This window comes from Echeneis naucrates, chromosome 19, assembly GCF_900963305.1.
Source record: "Echeneis naucrates chromosome 19, fEcheNa1.1, whole genome shotgun sequence".
Lineage (NCBI taxonomy): Eukaryota > Metazoa > Chordata > Actinopteri > Carangiformes > Echeneidae > Echeneis > Echeneis naucrates.
The window spans coordinates 10,321,086-10,343,475 of record NC_042529.1 but is presented as its reverse complement, the minus strand read 5'-3'; the positions used below and the strand labels follow the sequence as shown (position 1 = coordinate 10,343,475).

The 22,390-nt window shown below is 39.2% G+C and overlaps 2 protein-coding genes across 5 annotated transcripts; both read right to left on the bottom strand.

Annotated features, from left to right (window-relative positions):
• Positions 1 to 158: 158 nt before the first annotated feature.
• Positions 159 to 11,472, bottom strand: med24 (mediator complex subunit 24). 4 transcript variants are annotated; one of them, XM_029527551.1, is made up of 26 exons: positions 11,385 to 11,461; positions 11,017 to 11,147; positions 10,847 to 10,929; positions 10,728 to 10,766; positions 10,567 to 10,640; positions 9,506 to 9,729; positions 9,276 to 9,387; positions 9,008 to 9,158; positions 8,430 to 8,543; positions 8,036 to 8,089; positions 7,728 to 7,810; positions 7,512 to 7,598; positions 7,225 to 7,336; positions 6,705 to 6,847; positions 6,539 to 6,576; positions 6,358 to 6,440; positions 5,969 to 6,147; positions 5,146 to 5,245; positions 4,627 to 4,802; positions 4,248 to 4,512; positions 3,460 to 3,641; positions 3,278 to 3,371; positions 3,048 to 3,147; positions 1,952 to 2,032; positions 1,128 to 1,276; positions 159 to 633 (listed from the first exon to the last, which is right to left on the bottom strand). In XM_029527551.1, the coding sequence occupies exons 2-26, from the start codon at positions 11,144 to 11,146 to the stop codon at positions 517 to 519; spliced, it is 2,970 nt and encodes a 989-aa protein (XP_029383411.1). In that variant the 5' UTR covers position 11,147; positions 11,385 to 11,461; the 3' UTR covers positions 159 to 516. The 4 variants fall into 4 exon arrangements, with proteins under 4 accessions (XP_029383411.1, XP_029383412.1, XP_029383410.1 ...); XM_029527552.1 differs by lacking the exon at positions 11,385 to 11,461 and adding an exon at positions 11,356 to 11,375; XM_029527550.1 differs by having other exon boundaries at positions 160 to 633; positions 11,017 to 11,150; positions 11,385 to 11,472.
• An 8,513-nt stretch (positions 11,473 to 19,985) lies between these two features.
• On the bottom strand, positions 19,986 to 21,287 carry kcnj12a (potassium inwardly rectifying channel subfamily J member 12a). Its single transcript, XM_029527452.1, has one exon. It carries the CDS (start codon positions 21,285 to 21,287, stop codon positions 19,986 to 19,988), a length of 1,302 nt encoding a protein of 433 aa, XP_029383312.1.
• Between the last annotated feature and the right edge of the window lie 1,103 nt (positions 21,288 to 22,390).

Genomic DNA, 22,390 nt, shown 5'->3' with positions numbered 1-22,390 from the left:
AGTCAGACAGATTTCCTTGAGGAAGTGTTTCAAATGGTGACTGGTCACCTGGTGACCATGAGCAATTGTCAGAAGATGATCCAAATCCCCTTGTACATTGTGTCACGTATTACCACTGCTAGCATGCAACTCATTTTACTGGGGCATAGTGGTTGGATCCTGTGATCAGTTAACATCCAAATATGATGTAATCATTACTTGAGCTGATAAATACCAACAAATGACTCACATGACATAAGTAAATATTATTGAACAGACACAAATGATCTTTATCAAAGGTTTTAAGCCTAAATCTTATTTACACATTACACAAAAGTGAAAAAGGACAATAAAAAAAAAAAAAAAAGAGTAGCCAAACAGTGTTTACAGATATATGGTGACAGACATGTTTTCCATTTATTTAGATGAGCCAGCCAGGTAGACACCTAAACACTCAGTTGTGTTTTTACCTGTATGTTGATGTACCCACTTAGACAGAACTGGGTTCATTTGGTATGGATGTTTTAAATCCAAAGTTTACAAGGCTGATATGGCTTTGGCAGCTACTCTCCTGCCTAGTGGCAGGGTCAGGTCAGTGATGGCAAGAACAACTTTAGGTTTGGCCAGAGCTGGCAGCTTCACAAGCTCAGAAACCTGGATGAAAAGGGAAAAAGAAGAAGAAAGAGGCCAATAACTATTGGTTTACAGGCTCAGTGTGTCTGAGGACATAGTGACTGGTATGAAGCTGCATAAGGTATGGTGAAATATACAGTACAGGCCAAAAGTTTGGACACACTTTCCTATTCATTTGAATGAGAAGGCCTGTACTGTAAATAGAAAAACTAATTAATTATTGTTTGATCATAACAATGATCAAAGGTTATCAGAAATCCACTGGCACAAATAACATCAAAGTGGAATTAAAACAACTCAAGCACCCCAAATATTTATTTTGTTAACCCGAAGAGCTTTGAGACTGATCATTCTTTATCAAACCATTCAGCTCTGAAAAATGTGATTTCAACCAGAATAGCAATCATCTAATTTTAAGGACATCCAACCCCTTCCCAGTAGTGTCTGATGTAATAAGCACTCCCTCACTATCTCCACCCATTCAGCCTTCCTTCCTCCTCCAGGTCATAACTTACCATTGTAAAAGGCATGAACTGCAGGATGCTCCCGCGACTCCCCTGCTCTAAACACTCAACACACTCCTCCATAAAGCTTTGCACAAACTGGGTGTGAGGTCCTGCCATCTTGGAGCCCAGGATGGAGGAAATGAGGAGGAAAAGGTTGGCTGGGGAGAAGGCAACATGTGGCATTTACTGATATGGTTAAAGTGAATGGACATATTTTGTGTACTGATGCCCTTTTCCTGAGGTAACAAAAATATAGTGTAATGCTAGAGGAGAAGTAAAACCAGACTTACAGACTTTGAATTTCGCAAAGTAACACAACTGGCTAAAGGCTAGACTAAAGCCTACAGTACAAGAATGTACTGTAGCTGCTGTATGACAAAACATAATTGATTCATTCATTCATTCATTGACCGGTGGTGTCTGCTATGGAAGCAAACACTAAGATTTTCCATTTAATTTCTCTTATTCATTCCCTCATTGGGTGGCATGTTTGCCTTTATTTGATAGTTATTAGTGAAAATGCAGACAGGAAATATCACTGACGGGTATGGCATACAAAACAGGAACCCCCGGCTAAATTCAGTCATGAATGCTGCGGCTATAGAGAGATAGATAGATTCTTTTTTGTCTGCCCCAAGGGAAGCAGAAATTTTTCTTTGGGCTCATCACTTTTACACACACTCGTACACAAACACAAATGTGACAGGCACCATAATCAGCCGGAGCAGCCCCCCTTTGCCATTGTTATTCTATAAAGATTGTAGAAGGGGAACATGCAGAGTAGAGAGGTGAGGGTTCATTTCTCTGTGCATGTGTGTGGACAAAGTTCTCACCCAGGACTCGGTTCAGAGGGTCCCTCATATTGACCGTGTGGAGTTGGGATGCTGAGAGTGAACTGCTCATTGATCGGTCTCCTATTGGAATATAAAATTACTACATGATATGAGAAACAGTGGAAGAATTTTTCATTTTATATGATCATTTGTGAAAATAAACAGAATCTCAGAATCACTGTTGACACTGTTTGATGCTGCTAAAAGTCATTTGTATTGTGCTTGTGGATGACAATAATGGCATTTTGATTTTAGGTTGTGAAATTTTAAAAACTTCCTTCCACTGCTGCCTTACATAATCATCTACAGTTCCCAAAATAACCTTGTTCAACACAAGTCACCTTCCTATGAAACCAAAGCTAAGAGTAATTCTGTCGAATTCGAACTGTCAACTTTGCTACTCTAACACTGCAGAAGTGCCCACTGTGGGACAAATTAAGGCCTAGTCTATGGTGAATGCCCAAATAAGGTCTTTATAAGGACAAAGGTCAAACAGTAGTATTCAACAGTGTATTGAAACTTGTAGTTTATTTCAATATCAATTATTTCAATTCAATTCAATTCAAACTAATAAATTCTTCTCCACAGTCATTAAACCGAGCGATTTGAGACATTTCAGACATGGGTCATCCATCTTTCCGTCCACGGAAGACACCTTTTGTGGAACTTTTCTACCTAGCTGTAGGTTAAACTTAAGCGAAACTTTCCACAACTGTTAATCTGAACTGACGACATACCGAATGTCAGAACAAATGGAGTTGATGAGAGCCACAATGCAACACTGCTAAATAACACCATCGATAGAAAGATAATGAGAAAGCACAATATTGCACTCTATTATTCTAGTAATTGACTGACAATAAACTGCAGTACTAATTTTGAAACATGATGATGGCAAGACAAATGGATCAGATTTAATCTTCTTCTAATCTGGCTAAAAGATGTGTACAAGAAGCAGCTTGCTGTTCTATTTGCTTTTGAAAATCATGTGGTACTTTCTTAATCACCAGCTCAGACTGTCAGGCTAACAGATAAGTGGTCTTAGGTTTCATAACTAATAAATAACTGTGTAATAAACTGGCATTAATAGACTGACCTGGGCTGGAAAGGGCAACAGGCTCATCCTCGTTGGAACTGAGCAGACGCATGAGTTTAGATGGTTGAGTGTCATCCAAGGGAAAGAGGCTGTTATAGTCCTGTGGCCAATATTATTACATTTTAGTCAACAGTGTTTTGGAGATCATTATATTTTTAAACTGTGCTTTCTCCTACTGGAAAAAGCCCTTCTTTTGATTAAACAACAAGCTCCTTATCTGACACTTTTACCTCGATGTCTTCTCGCTGCCTTTTGCGTTGACGAGCTGAGAACGTGCCTTTGTGATGAGAGGAATAAGAGCTGAGTGCACACCACACGGACAGCCTGAGGAGCAATCCCAAAGAGTTAACAACAGATCCTAAATTAAACACAAACTACTGCTGCTAACATCATAGCAGTAAACTTCTCTTACTTGGCCAGTGCTTTTCCTGGCGGGTCTGCCAGGCTGTGCCAGTGGGCAGAATCGGTGAGCAGGTTGGGCAGTATGGTACCCAGCAGGGTGAGGGTGATCTGCTGAGTGTCCAGACAAAAGATGCTGTAGAGCAACTCCACCACCCGATTGGCCCACTCCCGCTGAGTCTCCCTTAGGAGCTCCTAAAATAGCATGCAGAGCTCTGATTACATACACGGGTTTAATTCTATTCCACTTAAAGTTGAGGAAGCAACAAATGATCTAGGTACAATGTATGAGCAAAAATCATTATATTATGAAATTGATTCCTGTCTTACTAAGCTGGATGTAAAAATTGTGTGTGTGAAAGTTATATGGAAAATATTTTATCAGACATATGTTTTGACACATCTTGGAGAACACTCAATATGTGTCTGTTGCCTGCATGTACAGAAATCCCTTTCCCTTGTGTGAGTGCGAGCAAGGGGTGAAGAATCATATTATGTTCCAAGTTAGCAGTCAAAATATTGACAGGTTTAATTGGTTTGAAACTTAAATTTCTATAAATGCAGATTGAAAAGGTAACAGAACTTAAATCAGTCAAATTCACATAAAAGAAAATTTGGCACCTTGCCAGTTAATAGTTTTACAAGCAAAATATTGCTTTGCAATACATTTGAGTAAACTAGTGTCTACTGACTGCTGGTTAGTGAGAAATTCTAAATCTCCAAAACAATCTTTCCATTTCTACATAGTCGTTTATGGGGATTTTGATTGAGGACCAAACCAACTTTAGTTCATCCTCCTACCTTGACCAAATTGTTAGTGAACCAGAAAACTCCTCCCATGTTGAGAAGACTCTCGAACAGATGAAGTGCCCGGCTGTCCACCCAGCCTTTGCGCAACACTGCCTGAAACTGCTTGCTGAGTGCCTTGTGAATGGGCTCTTTAGCAGGCAGCAAGTTGCGGTATGGAATTGGTTCCTGGCCCTCCACAGGGGGGCGAAGAGTTGCAGCCGTTTGTTGGAAGACGTCAGCGCACATGTGCTCCATGATGGAACTCATAATGATCACGCTGGTGACATGTTGAGAGATAATGAAATCTTAATTTATATAGTAATGGACTCTTTCATCATCAGCACCTGGTCATAGATTGGGAAATGCCAATGTGTGTTTCAGTTGTTTGTACCGTTCATTGTAAAACTGCAGCGTGTTCTCTCCATACAGTGGGGTCACAAGCTGTCTTATCATAGTCTGCGGTTTCTCCCTCTCGTCCCTCCCCAACATCCTGACATGGGCCACCAGCCAGGCCACGGCGCAGATGGCCATACTGCAGACTTTACCCTTGATGTTGTCTGTGATCTTCTACATTCAGAAAAAGATGAACGTAGTAAAAAAAAGAGGAAGAAAGGACATAGTGGTCTGATGACAACTATGGGGAAATGTTCCACATTGCGTTAGATTCTATAAAAAAAAAAACAAAAAAAAAAACAACAACAACAAAAAACTAGAATGCAATCAAACAGAAGTGAGACGTGTTGCATTGTTCATCAGTTTCCGAAAAAATCCGTCATACTCACTTGAGAATGAGTCAAACGACAACAGTAGGGCAAAGAAAATTTGTTTAGATTCTTAGATAATGTGTCTTATAGGGAGGTTACTGGTACTGCATAAGCAAAGACCATTTGGGAATTTTCACTGGACATACCTGCACTGCCTCGACAGAGAGCACACCATTCTCCCACGCATTCAAAACTTCCAAGATGGCTGCTGGAGTGCTGAGGCAAATTTCATGCCATTTCACCTGACTGTGAGAGCAGAACGTCAGGAGGAACTTCCATATTTGGAACATAACTTGCCATAGTTAAGAAATTTCCACTACATATTTTCCTCATAATACAGAAATGAAAATGCAAATAATGGTATTGAGGTTTTTAGTGTTCGGGAATTTGTAGACAAGCACTATTAGTTATAGTAATTGAAATATAGAAATATATGCTGAGAGATGATATTTATGGCAGCACGGCGGTGTAGTGGTTAGTGCTGGGCCTCCCTGTGTGGAGTTTGCATGTTCTCGCCATATCTGCGTGGGTTTCCGGTTTCCTCCCACTGTCTAAAGACATGAATGTTCAGGTTAACTGGTGACTCTAAATTGTCCGTAGGTCTTAATGTGAGCATGAGTGGTTGTTTGTCTTGGTTTGTCTTTGTGTGTTAGCCCTGTGATGGAGGGTTAGGGTTAGGGCAACCAGTCCAGGGTTTACCCCAAGCTCGCCCAGAATGTTGGCTGGGATTGGCTCCAGCACCACCCGCGACCCAAAAACGAAAAAGCAGTATAAGATGCATGGATAGATGATATTTATGATTTATATGAAATACTTGAAGGGGAATATAAGCAGCAATAAGGACAATTTAAGTGTAATTATTATGGAGAATTATCAGCATTGAAGTAAAGCATGTTAAGTGATTGTCCGTCAAGGATTTAAAGTATGCACTTAAAAAAATTGTTATATTAATTTTTGTGTGCAACTCACACTAGTTTCATTTCTGAGGAGTTGTTCAACAGGGTCACCAGGCTCTCAACTTTGCCAGGTTCAGGTCTGAAGCAAGGGTGGTCTGGATTCAGAGTCTTCCCCTCTTCAGGCATACATGTCTGCAGCCATGTTTCAAAAAAGGGTGTCTCACTTGAAGGACTGGGGTCTGACAGGATAACCTGGCGACAGGGGGAGCCGTGCACTGTGTCAATCCATAGGGTTAATCAACTAAAGTTGACAGATGGCACGGACTTCAATTTACACAATTTTTCTCTGCAAGCAGACATGGTTAGGACAGAAATGCACAACTCTTGTGTCTGAACACCTTGTGGCCTTACACTGAGAGAGTAGTGAGATTTAATGCGAAGTCCACACAGAAATCAACTAACCTCTGAGCCGTATGTCTGCACCACATGGCAGAGCATGAGAAAGGAAATATCAAAGAGCAGTGCCCGTACTGATGCAGACTTGGCTGAAAATGAAAAGGGAAAATCCTCACTGTTAGCATCTCAGTCAAGAAGTAGCATGTCAGTGAAGAAAGAAATTCCCACATTGGAACATGTCACTCACATCCTTCACCACTGATATGTTTGGGAAACTCATTAAGCCTAAAAAAAAAAAAAGGGACAAAAAAAAATCTTTTAAATTGGAGTATTGAATGGGGCAAACACAGCAGCACATTAATTGACCTACCTTTCAAATGTGGTTGTAAATTGGTATGGAAGTTACTACTCACTTAATGAATTTTCGTGCAAAGGATTTGAGTTTCCCTGTGGCTGCTGCTGCTGCCAAGAGGAGATCCAGGCTCTTCCCGGACAACATGTGTCCCAGGACCCCTAGAAGACCCTCGGGGGACTTGGAGTGATCTGCATCCACTGTCTAATGAACAAGAAGCAAAGATATACGGTCACTTGTTGTTTCTACAAAGCTGTACTCACATAGCATCCTCATCTTTGAGCAACTGATGCTCATTACATTGAACCATGTAATTTGTTTCTCTTCTCACCGTTTCCCCTTAGACTGAATATGTTTCACATTTAATAAAAATGTTTTTGTTTTTTTTTGCTTTATTATCAACCAAAGGATTGTGGATGACAATTTTTTACTGTTACATATACAAAATACAATCTCTGTTCTTACTCTGAGCTTTTCAGGCAAACACATTCTGAACACTTCTAATAGGACTATCAAGTAACAGTCAATACTATAACATGAAGAAATCCCTGTACAGTTGAGAGCAAGTTGTGGTGCTCTACCTTGAGAATATTGGTAACAGTGGGCTCAGCTCTCAGGATAAGACCTGGGTTCGGCTGGATGTTAGCATTTTCTGCTGTCTTTAACCTTGGGGCAAACTCCCTGTCCTCGGTCCTAAATCAAATGTGCAAGGGGAGAGGGAAAGGAAGGAGGAGAGGAGGGAAAGCAAGAGGAAGAAGCAGGAGGAGTGTGCAACAGATTACAGGGGATGGGGGATATGGTATGAGTGATATTGTTTGAGCATAATGTTCTGCATCATAGGTATTTCTTCTGAGATGGGAGCTCGTACCGTTTGGATGTGAGACTGGCTGTATTTGAATCCGACAGCAGGCCAAGCTTATTACACTCTTGTAGGAGCATGCCGAGGCAGTCACAACTATGCAAATAAGTACAAGAAAAAAAGATTTTTAAAAAAAACTATCACGACACTACCTTTCAGCAAATTCCTCATCTAAAATGTTTTACAGGTAGTACTGATGGGCATCGCAATCTCTGGAGCACTTACTTGCATCTCTGATCAGCTTTGTCCAACAATGGGGTGAGCTTGAGTAAGTACTGGAACGCAATGTTAACATCTTCCATGAAGTCCTGGAAAATATGCTTAAGTTTATAAATGTCAAAGTTTTGGCATCAAAAGCCAAACATTTTTTAATCAGTTTTCAGCATATTCTAATTCCAATTTTTTTTCCTATTTGCCTCCACCTACACCAGCTATACAAGCAAAACCAACATTTATTGCTGTTGTGTTTGACCATTTGCTTACCATCACTCATAATGATAGTGTACATTCATTTGTCATTTGTTGAGACAGACCTGTCCTTTGTCACCTTGAGGATACTTCTTTAGCCGGAGTAAAACTTGTGGGATCTAGGAGGAAAAATTTGAAATTATTTTATGAATTTTTGAAAAGCTTCTGGTGAGAATGTCAGTCTGAGTTTAGACTTAGTTACCTTGTGCACTAAATTGTAGCAACGACCTTAGGTTAGACAATATAAAACTGAGTCAAGACCATCCATTGTTAAGGGGGAACATAGACACAAACATAAATGGGGGAGTTGAGAAAATGAGTCACCTAAAATTGACTCTGTATGAATGTTATTTGCCATTACTCTAATGTCAGAAATATATTAAATTCTCAGAGAGAGCAGAGGAATGTAGAGGAAAAGCAGATAGAGGTTCAAGTCCTCATCTTTGACGTTGATCTTACCTTGAGGAATGTGAAGGCAGTCCATTTGAGCTCTTCTGTGCCCTCTGGTGACTCAATGAGGCCAGTGAAACAAGCCTTCCAGATCTCCAGGACAAAAAGAGGGGCAGGAATTCGCTGAAGAAAAACAATTTAAGATTAGTAAAGACTTTGATATGTCACTTTGTAACTATACGCGAATACTATACTTAAAGTGGTTTAGAGGTATACTGTGATTATATTATGATATCAACGTGCAATCAAAGTTACATCTTTGCTAGATTAATTCCCATTACCTTAATGTTTATGTGTGTCGGAATAATACATGTTCAAAAACATTCCATTAAAATACAGCAGTGTTGACAGAAAAATGACATGGCTCTCTGTAGATAACTGGACTCTGAAATTAAATCTTTTACTTTATCATGACAGAGAATACAAGCCACTCTAATAAAACGGTGACCTCCTTCATACTAAAGCTATTTCAAGGCACTAAAGGGCGTTTTTGCGTACACTCTTCTTGACAGTTAAATCAACTAACTTGAAAGAAAGGTTGTCACTTACAGATTTGAAATTACATTTCTTTGCATGTAAATGTTCACCTGCATTCGTTTGATCATCATCAGCTGCTCCACCAGCGGCTGGGTCTCTCCTGTCAAATTCATGGTTCCTTCGAGCATGATGAAGGCATGTATTGATGGAAAGGAGGCATGGAGGGGAGGGTCACACTGCACTGTCAGCATGTGAGGAATACTAAGGAAAGAAGGAAGGGTTTCCATGAGGAGGCTTGACCCTGACTCCAACAGAAATGCCATGCATGAAATAGCTCTTTGTGCATTCACTATTTAGGAAAAGGACAGGAATCTTCACCCCTTTACTAGTGACAAGCTCTCTTCCAGTTTACTCCTCAGTGTCTGGTTAGGTACACTGTTGAGGCCTTCTGTCACTTTCAGCATTGCTTGCTCTACACTGCTCCATGATCCTGTGAAGGAATACCATTGAGATTAGAGAGTTTGTTTATAAAGCTTTGGCAGGGAGAGGAGCTATAATACATTGGGGACGGACACAGACACAGACACACACACACACACACAAAACACCTTGTTCTTCCAGCCGGGCAATGTGGACCAAGGCTCTGTTCTTGGTGCTGTTCATCAGATTGTGAAGCCTCTCCTGGCAGGCTCTTAGACTTGCCTCTGTGCTAGCTGAGGGGCCCAGTTCTCTCAGCCTCTCACAGTACCAGGCACAGCCTTGCAGCAGCCACACCACCACTCCCAGCTGAGCCCGACACAGCCCGATGCATTCCTCTGCTTTCCCGTGACAGCTTCAGAGTCAGAGATGAGAGGCAATTCAGTGAAGGAATACTTAAAGAAGGAACAGAAATCCACTAATCTCTTCAACAGTACTCATATTAATCTATTGGAAATGCACTAGGATGTAAATTTAAAGGTCAGTAAGATTAGATTTAAGTTAAACACACAAAAAGGAATACTCCTGAGCTTAACATTGAGAAACAACCGGTACAAAATTTTGTTATTGCTCAGCAGCTGTACGTCATTATTGAAAAACAATTAGTGAAAAGACACATATGTAAGTTAGCTGATCTTGGTTTTATGTGGGCTTTTCTTCTACCTAAAAAAAAAAACCCCAACACACTGGATGAGCAGCATGTTTTAGACATCATTGCAAAACAAGGGAAGCTGAAATTCCAAATTCCAATTCAGTGTTTTTATGTATAATCAATGATAACAGATTCTTGGCTACAAATTTTGCCTTGGATGTCTAGTCCTGCAAGTCAGATAAGGTTATTAGTGTACTCTAAAGCCTATATTTTGAATTAGCTTGTCATTTCAAAAAATAAAAAATAGGTTTCAAACATCTTTTGTGTTTTGGAACAGAACATGTCAATCTGAAAATGAAATAAAACTACCTCATTACATTTGTGCAACTGACAAGTTTGGTTTAGTATATTTTGATATATTTTTCTTTGAGAACTTTCTCAAATTTACTCCTAATATCAGTGTGAAATGTACTTATGATCCATGATTCAAAACATGAATAATACAACTATCTTTAGCTTTACTTTGGGATGTGGGTTTCATCAAGACTGAAAAATACATGGTGGTGATGATGATACACATCTGACATAAATTTTGCTTACCTGAGACGATGGCAGAACATGTCCATTATTTCCAACAATGACTTGACACACAGCTCCCGTGAAAAATCTTCAAACTAATAGAGAAGAGATAAACACAATTGAAGTCCCTTGTATCTTACTGAAAAATGCATATTGACATAATTTCATCAATCATATATTACCTTGCTGATGGCTGTAAGCACACTGGAGTAAGACACCATCTAAGGAGAGTTGGGAAAGCTTGAAAAACTATACAATTACTCATTGACACTCTGCTCAGTTGCACAATTTTTTGTCTTACCTGGGAACTTATTGCATATTTGAGATATGATAAAATGAGGGGGTTGGGAGAGGGACCAATCATGGCCTGTTCCATCAGAGCCTCTGGAACACAAAAACAGCATTTACAAAGAGAGTAAGACCACTGGAACAGAAAATAATTAGCATGTAGTCTGGTTTCCTTCTCCTGACCTGCTAGGTTAAGATAATCCCAAGTTGCTCCCTTTGGAAAGTTTTTCTTTATGTTGATAGCCCACTGATAGTCACTCCAACGCTCCTTCCATGCCTGCAGAATGGCTTGCTTGAGATTGACCACCTTCATCCTGCTAGAACGACATAAAATATTTAAAATACAGTCATTAATTAACACAATCTCCTGATAACATTTACATGGTTTTATATACTGCTTGGTAGCATCCTTTACGGTATGTATTAGCTTTCTAACGTTAGCCTTTAGCTGCCGATGCCATTCAACGATTCATTCAAGTAATTCTGCAAAAATTCACACCTGCCACAGTAAATAAGACAAACCTTCCGTTTCTACAGAGTGTGAAACTTACGTCACTTAACCCGTTTTTCAATATATATAAAAATATCGTTTGTTACTCCTTTGCTTCACAATGGAGGGTACGTCATTTTCGAGTTAAAACATGTAAGCCGTCATTGGCTGAGCTTACAGCGTACCAGCATTCCTTCCGCTGATTGGTCAGAGAGGGGGCCAACTGCTCAACGTTCGACCGTCTTCTTGATGACCGAGCTGCGTCACAAGATGTCGCGCTTCTCAAAGTTCGAAGTCTGAGCCCGACAGTCGGCGAAAGGCCGGGGACTGAGGCGAGCACAACCGTTTCAAACAAAACAACAAACCGCATGGAGAAACAGATTACCTTTTGAGCCTGGCGCTCGGCCCCCCGACTGACAACAGTAATTGCGTCCGTTTTTAGAGGAAACGCATCACAGCAGCCAGCTAGACGGTCATTAAATACAAAATAAATATCATCATGTCTGATAAAGTCAAGCACTTGACTTATTTTTGTTTTTGTATTTCAGTAACAACTGTGAAATGCGTCTTGTCTTATGTAACCAATTATGTGGCTCACTGCCTCACTGCAGTATTTTTTTAAATTTATTATTATTATTTATTTATTTATTTTACTTTTTTATTTATTTATTTTCGTCAGTTCAGCGTTTTCCAACAGGTTCTTGTTTTCCTGTTATGTCACAACTTTGCGGTGGAAGGAAAGTCCAAAAATACCACTTGTTGCCAGAGAGAAAACTATCAGAAATCAAATTTACTGCACCAGAGAAATTCTAATGAAGGTTAGTGTAAGGACAAATGAGGTAAAACCCGAAGCCTTCACATGCCACATTCTGTTTTAAAGTATTTTTAAAAAGTCTTGAAAATTGTCAATTTTATTTCTAACTGTCGCATTTCCATTTTGCACTCATGGTTTTCAATGGAAAAAGGACTACTGTTCTCCACCCATCTATCTGTGCAGGTGAGGACCTGTATTGAGTCTGCAGCAACAAAAGCCCTCATTCTGCCTAACACTGGAGATCCTGTTCTAGAGTGAGGTCCACGTCCTGGGATAGAGCAGTGCCAGACAGCAAGAGATTACCCATGCATGTTGGCATAGTCTAGGTAGGTTGGAGTGAGGTGTGTGTGTGTGTGTGTGTGTGTGTGTGTGTGTAGGGGTATTTGAGGAGAAGGATCCTATCTATGTTGCTTTCTACTGAGAGGTGCATTAGACAAGGGTGCTGACAGATTTGAGTCTACCCCTGGGAAGACCAAAGAGACTGTAGACACAGCTCTGTCTCTGTTCTCATGACGTCACTGCTGCGACAGACCAAGTTTTGCAGACTACCATTTTTCTTCTGTGTGACTGTGTGAATTACTTATGATGAAGTAACTTACTCGTCCCAGCTAAGTTGAGTTCACTGGCTTTTGGGTTGTGGTACTCGAAGCTATCCATCAGTATCTCAAAGTGAATAGGTCATTAAAGCTTACTTTTTGAAGAACTTTATATTGAGCTGTTGTCTAACTGAATAATTTTCTGTTGACTTTTGTTATTATTATTTGAGTGGAGATGTTTATCAATTTCTCATATGTAATTTTACAGGCAGTTTGAGGTCTACAAATACTTCTGATCTTCAGTGTTGTGAAACTATGTGGATTATATTTATGGCATATTCTTGTAAACTATATATCGAATCCATTAAGTGAAACAAGGCAACTATTGCATAAACATACCGTACAGTTTGAGACGCACAAGAGGATATTCAAGTAAAGACAACTAATATTTCATGGTTTGTGCCTCTGAGCTTTGTTAAACTGTCTATCTGTTACAGAAAGGCTATTCTGTTTTTTCCACACAACTTCACTGTCTTTTTTTCTTTCTTTCTTTATCTAAAACACACCCAGGACCTTTGGGGCACACAAAAGTAATTACCAGGGTTGAGAGCCAGGAAATGAGAGTGGACCCTTCATGTCCCCTTAGGTTGTCCATTCATGCTGCATCATGAATCAGGATAGACTAGAGGCACCGACTGTGACAAGGAGAAGATAAGGCGCGTGCATTGCCACGGTTAATGGTGCTCAATGCCCCTTTCTCAGGTTAAAGCTCCAAATTACAGCCTTGTCAGGAGAGGAAACAGTCAGCCATGGAGCAGCTGATTATTAGAGAAATAGAGACGAATAAGGAAACTGATTTTAGTTCTTCCCTTTTTTATTTGGCTGCAAACATCTTAGGCCAACAGCAGTGGACATGGCTTGATCAGAATGTGCCAATCACTGATCTCCCAAAACATTACTATCTATAACTCCCTTTTAGTTAATTCACTGTATTAATTCTGTATTCTATTAATATTATCATGAGGAATTTTTGGGAAGTTTTTACTTTCTGGCACAATCTATTGCACTGATTTTTAATCATAGTATTCTAAAACTGGTGAAACAAAACACTTTCACATTATTCATTTTATTTGATTGAAATTGTCCTAACCTAATTGTCAATTTATGACATGTATTTACACAAATACTTAAGCCATTGAGACTTTTATATAGACATGTAGGTCAGCCTATATCAAATACCATTCTGCATTTTAAGATACATTGTGAATGGGAGATATCAGATTAACAGCTTCAGTCTCAAGGCAGAGAAGATGTTTTATGACAAGGATGTCAGATATCCAGAAAGCCTCTTTGATTGAATGATACTATCAAAGAAACGAACAGGGAGCACTTTTACCAGTGAAAGTGTTGGCCACAGAGCCACATGCGGCTTGACACTGAGGAGCTTTATATAGCCCCTTCAACACGAATTCCTCTCATTTTACTGTCATTAAGAGTCCAGGCTAAAGGGAGCTTGTTCCAGAATTAATTATAACTAGTGCAATGGGCTGCCTGGCAGAGTCTAGTAAGGCCACATATTTGCCCCTTTCACGTCCTTTTACTGTCTCCAGCAGTCTTCAGTAGGTGTAACAGTTTTTGTTTTATATCATGTGAGCAAAAGTGTGAGTGCAGGCCCCAGCTGGCTTATCCAAGTGTTCCCTGGGACTCACATAGGGCTCATTCCCAAGGGATCATGAGTGTCTACTCTTATATAATTTAGACAAAATATCATGAAGACATTCAAATAAAATTTGTCTATCTCTCTATCTAATCTACCTACCTACCTGTCTGTCTGTCTACCCACCCTTCTGTCTGTTGGTTAGTCTGTCCATCCATCCGTTTAAAACCAAATTACAGTATCCATAATTGGAGTGTTGGCCACTGTTGAGGTTGTGTCTGGCTTGATCCCCAGCTGCATTTTTTTTTGGCCAGTGGGTTACATGGCAACAGCCTCTGTATGTTAATTAATAGGTTTTATTTGCAGGAGCTGTGAGTGTGAGCGGAGAGACTGGTGCCCCAGTGGCATTCATATCTTTATAGATGCAAACAGTTGTTAAAATTTACATGTGTACACACACACACACACACACACCAATAATAGTATATAATAGCATATAATATAATTGTCTACCAGGTAGAAATAATCCATATACTGTATGTAAGAAAGGAGGTAATTTTCAGGTATTGCACATGGATGTCCAAAGCTGCAGTCTTCCCACTCCAATGGGCTATATACTCATCCTGTCTTTATGGCATGTGTTTGGAATTATATAGCAACCATCTCACTTGCAGGGCAGTTTATCCTGAGATGTCCTTAATTATTAAGATCCTCTTGGCATATAATCCTACTATGGCATTACCACTTTGACATCTCAGCTATCAGAAGTGGCTAACTTTCAGAGTTGCATCAAAGTTTGAATTCCACAACCCATGTTACACTGATGAAAATGGTATATTCTTTCAAAAATGTAAAATCTAAAATGTTTTCATGCATTAGACACTCATTAACATTGTCTACCACTAATCCCAAAAGCCTCAATTTACACTATGTCTGTTACCAAGCCACACAAAGCCTGATATACCCTGCCCAGCCCATGTTACATAATCAAACACTCTGAGTGTTGAGACCCAACGCCTGAGCTCAGCACAGCCAGCGGTCAGCATGTTAATCCTACATCTGTCGCTCACTGTGGGTGATTTAATCACCCCAACCTGAATTATTCAGAAAGAACTGATGGCCACAGATCTTGTGCAGAGTCCAGGATTATTTATCACCAGTTAAAAATTTGTTCTGTGATGCTGAAGGCAGCTTTGTACTACCACCTTGCATAACTCTTTAATCTTAGGTGGCACTTAGTTGTCATTGATTTTTTTCATGTTTATGCCATGTATGTCTTTTATATAATTGATTTTATCAACTTTATAATCATGGCATTCCTCGCTGCATGCAATATTTCAAACAAATGTTTTCACGACATCCATCCTGACATCCTGATGAAATCTTCTTTGTATGCTTACATAATATTATTCCAAAACTGCATTGTACGAAAATACCAAGGACAATATGGATTGACTGTTGAATCAGTTCAGTCAGTAATGATGACCAATATGAGTTTAAAGAGACATTGGTGTATATTACCCTATAACTTACAAGACTTTGCAGTCGCTACAGAAATGAAATTATTAGGCAGGGAAAACTGTCCAGCTGAATTATAAAATAGAAATAGAATTTTCCACTTTATACACTTTTGACTTGTCATCGTTGGAAATACACAGATGTGACCAGTGACATTAACAATGGCTCCGTTCTCTCAAGTGTCTTAGAAAGTCGTGAAAGTGTGGCAGTGAGCCAACATACACAATACCAGAACCCTGAAACCGGAGCAGCTGAACATTAGTCAGACATTATTAATTGTGTCATGTACCCCTGTGGTGTTGTCACATGTGAAAATACTCTGGTGAACGCAGGCCAACAGTTGTATTTAATACCAAAAAAAGGTTTCCTCAGTCCTGTGTTAATAATGACCTCTCGTGTTGTTTCCCTATTGATCTGACAGTGTCAGATACAGGCCTTGTCCCTGGTTCAGCAGGGCCAAAAGGCCCCTGGCCCTGCTGGTTGTTTGTGTGTCACAGTGATTAATTGATGAGCCTTCTTGAATAATTGGCCAAAGGCTGGGAAATCATCTGATTGTGGTGACATGAATCTTGATCTCTCATCTCAAACCACCCCTCATGGTGATGTATTACCTCAGTTACCACTTCATCCATTGATTAGTCCACAGTTTGTGTTGGATTTTACATTTCTGTATAGCCCAGACCAGACTTGTGAACTGCTTTCAACAAAAGAGATAAGACCCATCTTTCTTTCACAATTAGTTTTTAATTGAATAATTTAAATGACTTTAAATTAAACTCAGAGGTCCAGTAGACATTTCACTGGACATAGGAAGACTTCTAAAGAGGTCAAAGGTTTTTCCAATCATCCCTTTAAGAGAAATACCTGTTTAATCATGAGCATCTGTGCTGAAATGAAACAACAGAAAGTATCAAATTGCTGCCTTTCACTGGTGATTTCATTGTTTTACTTTGATAAAAACAGATAAATATTGATTGCTATATTCTATCAAAAAGAACTTTGTATAAAAATAAGCAGGTTTGTTCAGCCTGGCTGCTCCTATTACAATTTTATATTTTACTATATGATTTTGCTCTATAAACCCATTTGTCTAAAATGTTTAGGTCTTTCTTTCTAAGGGCTCAGATGGGCAACATCAAAATTAAAACAATCTTTGAACAACAAATCAAAATAAATTATGAACCTATGGATTTCAGTGATGCAGCATAGAAGCTTTTGGTGCTTCCCCGTTTTATTTACCACTGAAATTTTGTGAGTGGGTACCAAGGCTTCACACATATGTGTATAGGACCTTCTCAGAAGGCAATGAGCAAAATTAATATTTAGGGTTGGGTAAAGAACGCTTCACTTTGTTAGACAAACATTTTTATTACATCCTACAATATTCTAAAAAAAGCAACATATAACGAAGGAGTATCATAGGATCAAGCATACCGCTAGAGTTGAATCACTATTAGGAAAATATCAGTCATTGTGACCGACATAACAACCATTTTATGGTTCTCCTCTTTGTTTTCTTGTCATGGATTTTCACCACACCCCGCAGGTTTCCATCTACATACAAATATAAAGTTTTATCTGTGAAAGTAAACTGAATTTGTAAGGATTAGGAGAGGAAGGGGTCATTTAAAAATGCTGTTATCCATGCCAAAGAGAAAAGTTGTCATGCAACATAATTTTGTCTTATAAACGACTGTATACAGTGATAGCAAATGATTAAGTCTATAAGAACAACTTTAAGTTTTAGTTGATTTGGTTTAGATTTATTGAACAAGGATTGGCTTTAATTACTAAATGTAATTGATTGGGAATGGTTAAATCTATAAAGAGAGCATTTACAAACTGGGAATTCACACTTTTTTTTTTTCTCAGAATGACTACCCATTTTTCAAAATTGTATTTGGAAGTTTACCTTAGGAATAATTCCTTTCAAACTTGAATCTGCGCTACACTCTGTTACTTTGGTATCAAATCTGAGTCAGACATCTGCACAAAGACATCAAATGCATACAAGCACAGTAAAAGTAAAAAAAAAAAAAAACATAATCTTCTCACACCCTTCCCTTCAGTATAAGAATCAAGAATTATAAATATGCTTGTTCAGTGTATTACAAGAGAATCATCAATAATATGCTTGGTAAAATTCTTCTGAAAGGTGTCCTTTAGTGTTTATTGCTTCCATTCAGACCTTGGTCCGGTGTTGCAACACAACATATTAGCATATTGCTAAAATGCATTTAGAAGTCTACAGTGTCTGATGTTTGTAAATGCTAGAGAGATCAATATGAGGAGGGAAAAAGGAGCGGGCTATTTCCTCTTTGTTGTGCTGTTGCTCATGTAAATTTGGACAACAAAGGCTGAAATAATGGGGGTTTTGACCAGAACTTTGTCTTGTAGATATTAATTTGATTTTAACATGATAGGATACATTTGTGTCATATAATAATTAAATCATATTTTGTGTAGTAGGAAAACCAGGTAAATTTGAAACAGACTAACCCTGTAAGTTACATTATAAATAGTCGTTGAATTTACTCATAGATGATGCAAAATAAATAGAAATGTAGGGCCAACAAGTGTTATTTAATATGTTTCAACAAATATGACCTCTTTACCATATTGTGCACAATGTTGTAGAAAGATTTGTCCTTATGATGTTTGCCCATTTAGTAGTTAGAATAGCAGTTTGTTGGGTGGTAAGAAACACCCAGACATTACTTTTCAAATTGAGCTTGATAAGGCAAATTCCCAGCCATAGAAATGAAACAAGGAGAATTTTGAGTCTTGCTTAATATTATATATATATTTGAACAAACTCTTGTCAAGTAGATTTGATAAACATAAAGAGCTAGTCTAATACATTAGGTTTATAGTAGTTTTTATTTCCGGCTGTGTTGGTAAGTGTTAGGAAATGACTAAAGCAACGTTGTTCGGTAATTTCATCTCACCCAGAACTCTAGGATTTCTGTCCCCTGATACTGTTAACAATATGCATAGATTAATTTTTAAAGAGAACAAAAACGTATTAAGTGTGATCAATTTATGCAAGACGTTACAATCTTAATTTCCATATCGAATGGAAGAAAACCTTTGAAGATACTGCTAACATAAAGGTTTTAGTTAAACCTGGTTGGTTCTCAAGTTATGAAAGTAAAGGTAGATTTTAGGGCACATTTCTTAGTGTGGTACAGGGTAAAAATTGCTATTGTTGATAAATTTGCTGCCACCTCAGTTACCCACATCTTGGAAAAAATGAAATTTGTAAAACTAGAAATTGTTTATTAAAACTGGTTCTGCATTATGTGTGCTTTAGTTTTGTTTTACCTGACTACTTAGTAATATTTATAGAGCAGTACAGCAGTGGCTTCTAAGACGTTTGTTGGATAGAAGACTAAAATATGAGGCATTAAAATATTATATAAATAACATATCTCTATACATTTTTCTGTTCAACATGTTCTTTCACACCCTTATAGTGCAATTTATTTTGCCTGTTCTTCCTGTATTGGTAGACTTTGGGATCACTTCAATACCAAAATAATGAGTTAAGTTGTTCTCAGTGGCTCACGGTCAGATGTTTCTTCACGGCTCATTGCATCTGAATTCTAAAGTGCATGAATTTTCGACATGTCACTGAACACAGATCTAGCAATTACAGCAATCCAAGGAGAGCTGAAAAGAAGCCTTGTAACACTCTTACTTATGCTCAAGAACAAGTTGAAAAAGCAACTTTTTTTTTTAGAGGTGCTTTAAGAAACTGATACTGCACACAAAACATAAATTACCTAAGTAATGTATTTACACCTAAAATTTGATTACAAGTTTCTCTCATGATAATTTTTGATGCGCTGCCTTTGAAACTCTGAACTCAAAATGACCATATGAAAAAGATTCAAGTTTCCATGAAGGAAGAAGGTCTTTCTCTAGCCTTTTCCTTGATTGTAGACATTCCTCACCACAATTTATTAGCTGTGTACTCTTGCTTTCCCCTGTTATTCCAGTTAAGTCACTTTTATTGTCCTGTTTCTTATCCGATCTTTCACAGTAGTCAGCTTTTCCTATGGCACTTTGCATTGTTCTGCATTATTACCCTTGGATAAAGTTATTGAAAATTGACCCTTGGTCAATATGTAGAGGTCATATTTCTGATTCTCTACGATATGACCTTTGATCCAGTACCCTGGTGGCCTGTAAGCGTTCAAACTCATGTCGGCTGTTCCGGTCTGGACTGAGGTTAGCCAGTGCCCTGCTCCCACCTCCTACATCCTCCTCCTCATCATCACGACTTAGGAAGGCCAGCTCATTTTCATAACAGAAGGAGTTAGAGCTGGGGACTAGGAACTTGTTTTCCACCATGTCCTTGGCACTGCACCGGGGGGTGGACGGCACTTCGTATGTTTTGTGAAAGTGAGAATAATCCACTTTGTACAGGTTCTTCTCCTCAAACAAGACTGGCTCAAACCGGTGACCCCAAAGGATCTCAGAGGCTAAGTAGGAACTGCGAGCCTGTGTGGTCATGGCAGTTGCTTCAACCATTCCCTCCAGGATTACAACAATCTCAAAGTCTGCTGTTTCCAAGTCCTGTTTGCTGATCCCAAAAAGAGGGCTTTCCTCATCTATTTCATGGAGAATAGTTATAGGTGAAACCAAGAAAATCCTGTCCAAGCCTTTATCGAAGCCCACATTAATGTCTATCTGGTCGAGAGGAATATATTCTCCCTCATCAGTGATCCGAGGTTTGATGAGCTGTGCCCTAACATGGGCTTCAACAATGTGACTTCTGCGAAGGTTCCCTACCCTCCACATGAGGGACAGCTTTCCATCCCGCATGGCAATGACAGCATTGTGGCTAAACAAGAGTGTTTGTGCTCGCTTCTTAGGTCTTGCCATCTTGGCCATGATAGCGCCAATCATGAAACAATCAATGATGCAACCCACTATGGACTGGAAGACCACCATAAAAACAGCCACTGGGCACTCCTCAGTCACACAGCGGTAGCCGTAACCTATGGTAGACTGTGTTTCAATGGAGAATAGAAAGGCAGCCACAAATCCATTGACTTGGAGGACACATGGAGTGAAGTTGTCATCTCCAGCTGGGTTGTCCAGATCACCATGCAGCAAAGCAATAACCCAAAAGGCTAAGCCAAAAGCTAGCCAGGAGACAACAAACACAAGTGTGAAGACTACCAGCATCCATCGCCAGCGTATATCAACGCATGTGGTGAAGATATCAGCCATGTAGCGCTGTGACTTGTCGTCCATATTGGCAAACTGCACGTTGCACTGGCCATTCTTTTTGACAAAGCGGTTCCGGCACTTGCGGCGTGTGTGGATCTTGCCATTGCCAAAGCCGTTCATGCCATGCATGGTAGTGAGGCGGAGGCCCTCTTCTTCAGATGACACAATGCTGTAGCGATTGATCCTTCCCACACTCATGCTCCTGGCGGCACCTCCAGCTGCAGGTTCAAAGCAGAAGGGCAGGTCTGGATTCTCAGTGTGTGATTGTGGCCCCTCACAGCTTGATCATAGGTTAAGCTGCATTTTAGTGAGTTATAGACAGGTAGCTGGGTGAGAGCCTTGTGCTTTAATCCAATCCCTGTAGAATGTGTCAGGAGAAAACAATATAAGCATTTTACAGTGTCATAAACACCAAATCACGAGTATGAAACATCACCAAAGGGCCAACCAATCAAAGCTTTTAGAGACTCCATGGCAAAACATTGTTACATAAGTAACTCACACTGACTTTTGGGACTGGCTCTACAACAAGGCTCCTGATGATAATAGGTTTTTACATTTATATTATCTATATTTTTGGTTTGGTTTGGTTTGATATAAATAATTATTTCATTTTTAATGGGTCCTAACATCTACTTCAAGTAGTCTCTCCCAGTATCTTTCAAAGACATTAACTAGATAGGAGTTTGTGTTAAGATTATCCTACCACAAATCTAAATGTAATGTTTGTATGTTTATATTGTCACTTTTTTCCTCTCTCCTTTCCCAATACAAGGTTTATAGTTTCAGTACCCATAATAGCAGTTGTTTTAGTTCCTTTACACTCCCTCTCCCCACCATCTTGCTGACTTTAAACATCACGACTCAAAATCCAATTGGCCCTCACTGAAGGGTCCTCATGTCTTTTGATGTCGGCCAAGTAAGTGAAGAGCTGGCCTCACAGCACGTCCACTTCTGTCATGTGGCATTTCCTGTAATTTTCTCTTTCAAATTATAAATATGGTTGGCAGTGGAGGCTAACTAAGTGATCACCTACCAGATGTTTATTATTATGCAATGTAAAAGAAATGGCTAATGTGAGAGTGAGAAAAATGAGGATGCCTGTCATATTTTACGCTGGCCATTTAAGGCGAATGCTATCACAGTCATTTTAAATATGTCTTGATTGTATTTATCAGCTGCATACCATGTGGTCATCACACATCCAGTAGATAAACTGCACTGGATTATTTATTCTTTTGTTGCAACAGTTTGCCATAGTCATTTCACTACAACAAATTTGTTAGGGGAGTAGAAGAGGT

Coding starts and splice junctions, on each gene's coding strand:
- med24 (XM_029527550.1), bottom strand. CDS start 11,146: ATGAAGGTGGTCAATCTCAAGCAAGCCATTCTGCAGGCATGGAAGGAG. Junction 10,641..10,727: donor TGCTTACAGCCATCAGCAAG/GTAATATATGAT, acceptor CTTCTCTATTAG/TTTGAAGATTTTTCACGGGA. Junction 1,277..1,951: donor CCCTCTGAACCGAGTCCTGG/GTGAGAACTTTG, acceptor CCTTCTCCCCAG/CCAACCTTTTCCTCCTCATT.
- kcnj12a (XM_029527452.1), bottom strand. CDS start 21,287: ATGAGTGTGGGAAGGATCAATCGCTACAGCATTGTGTCATCTGAAGAA.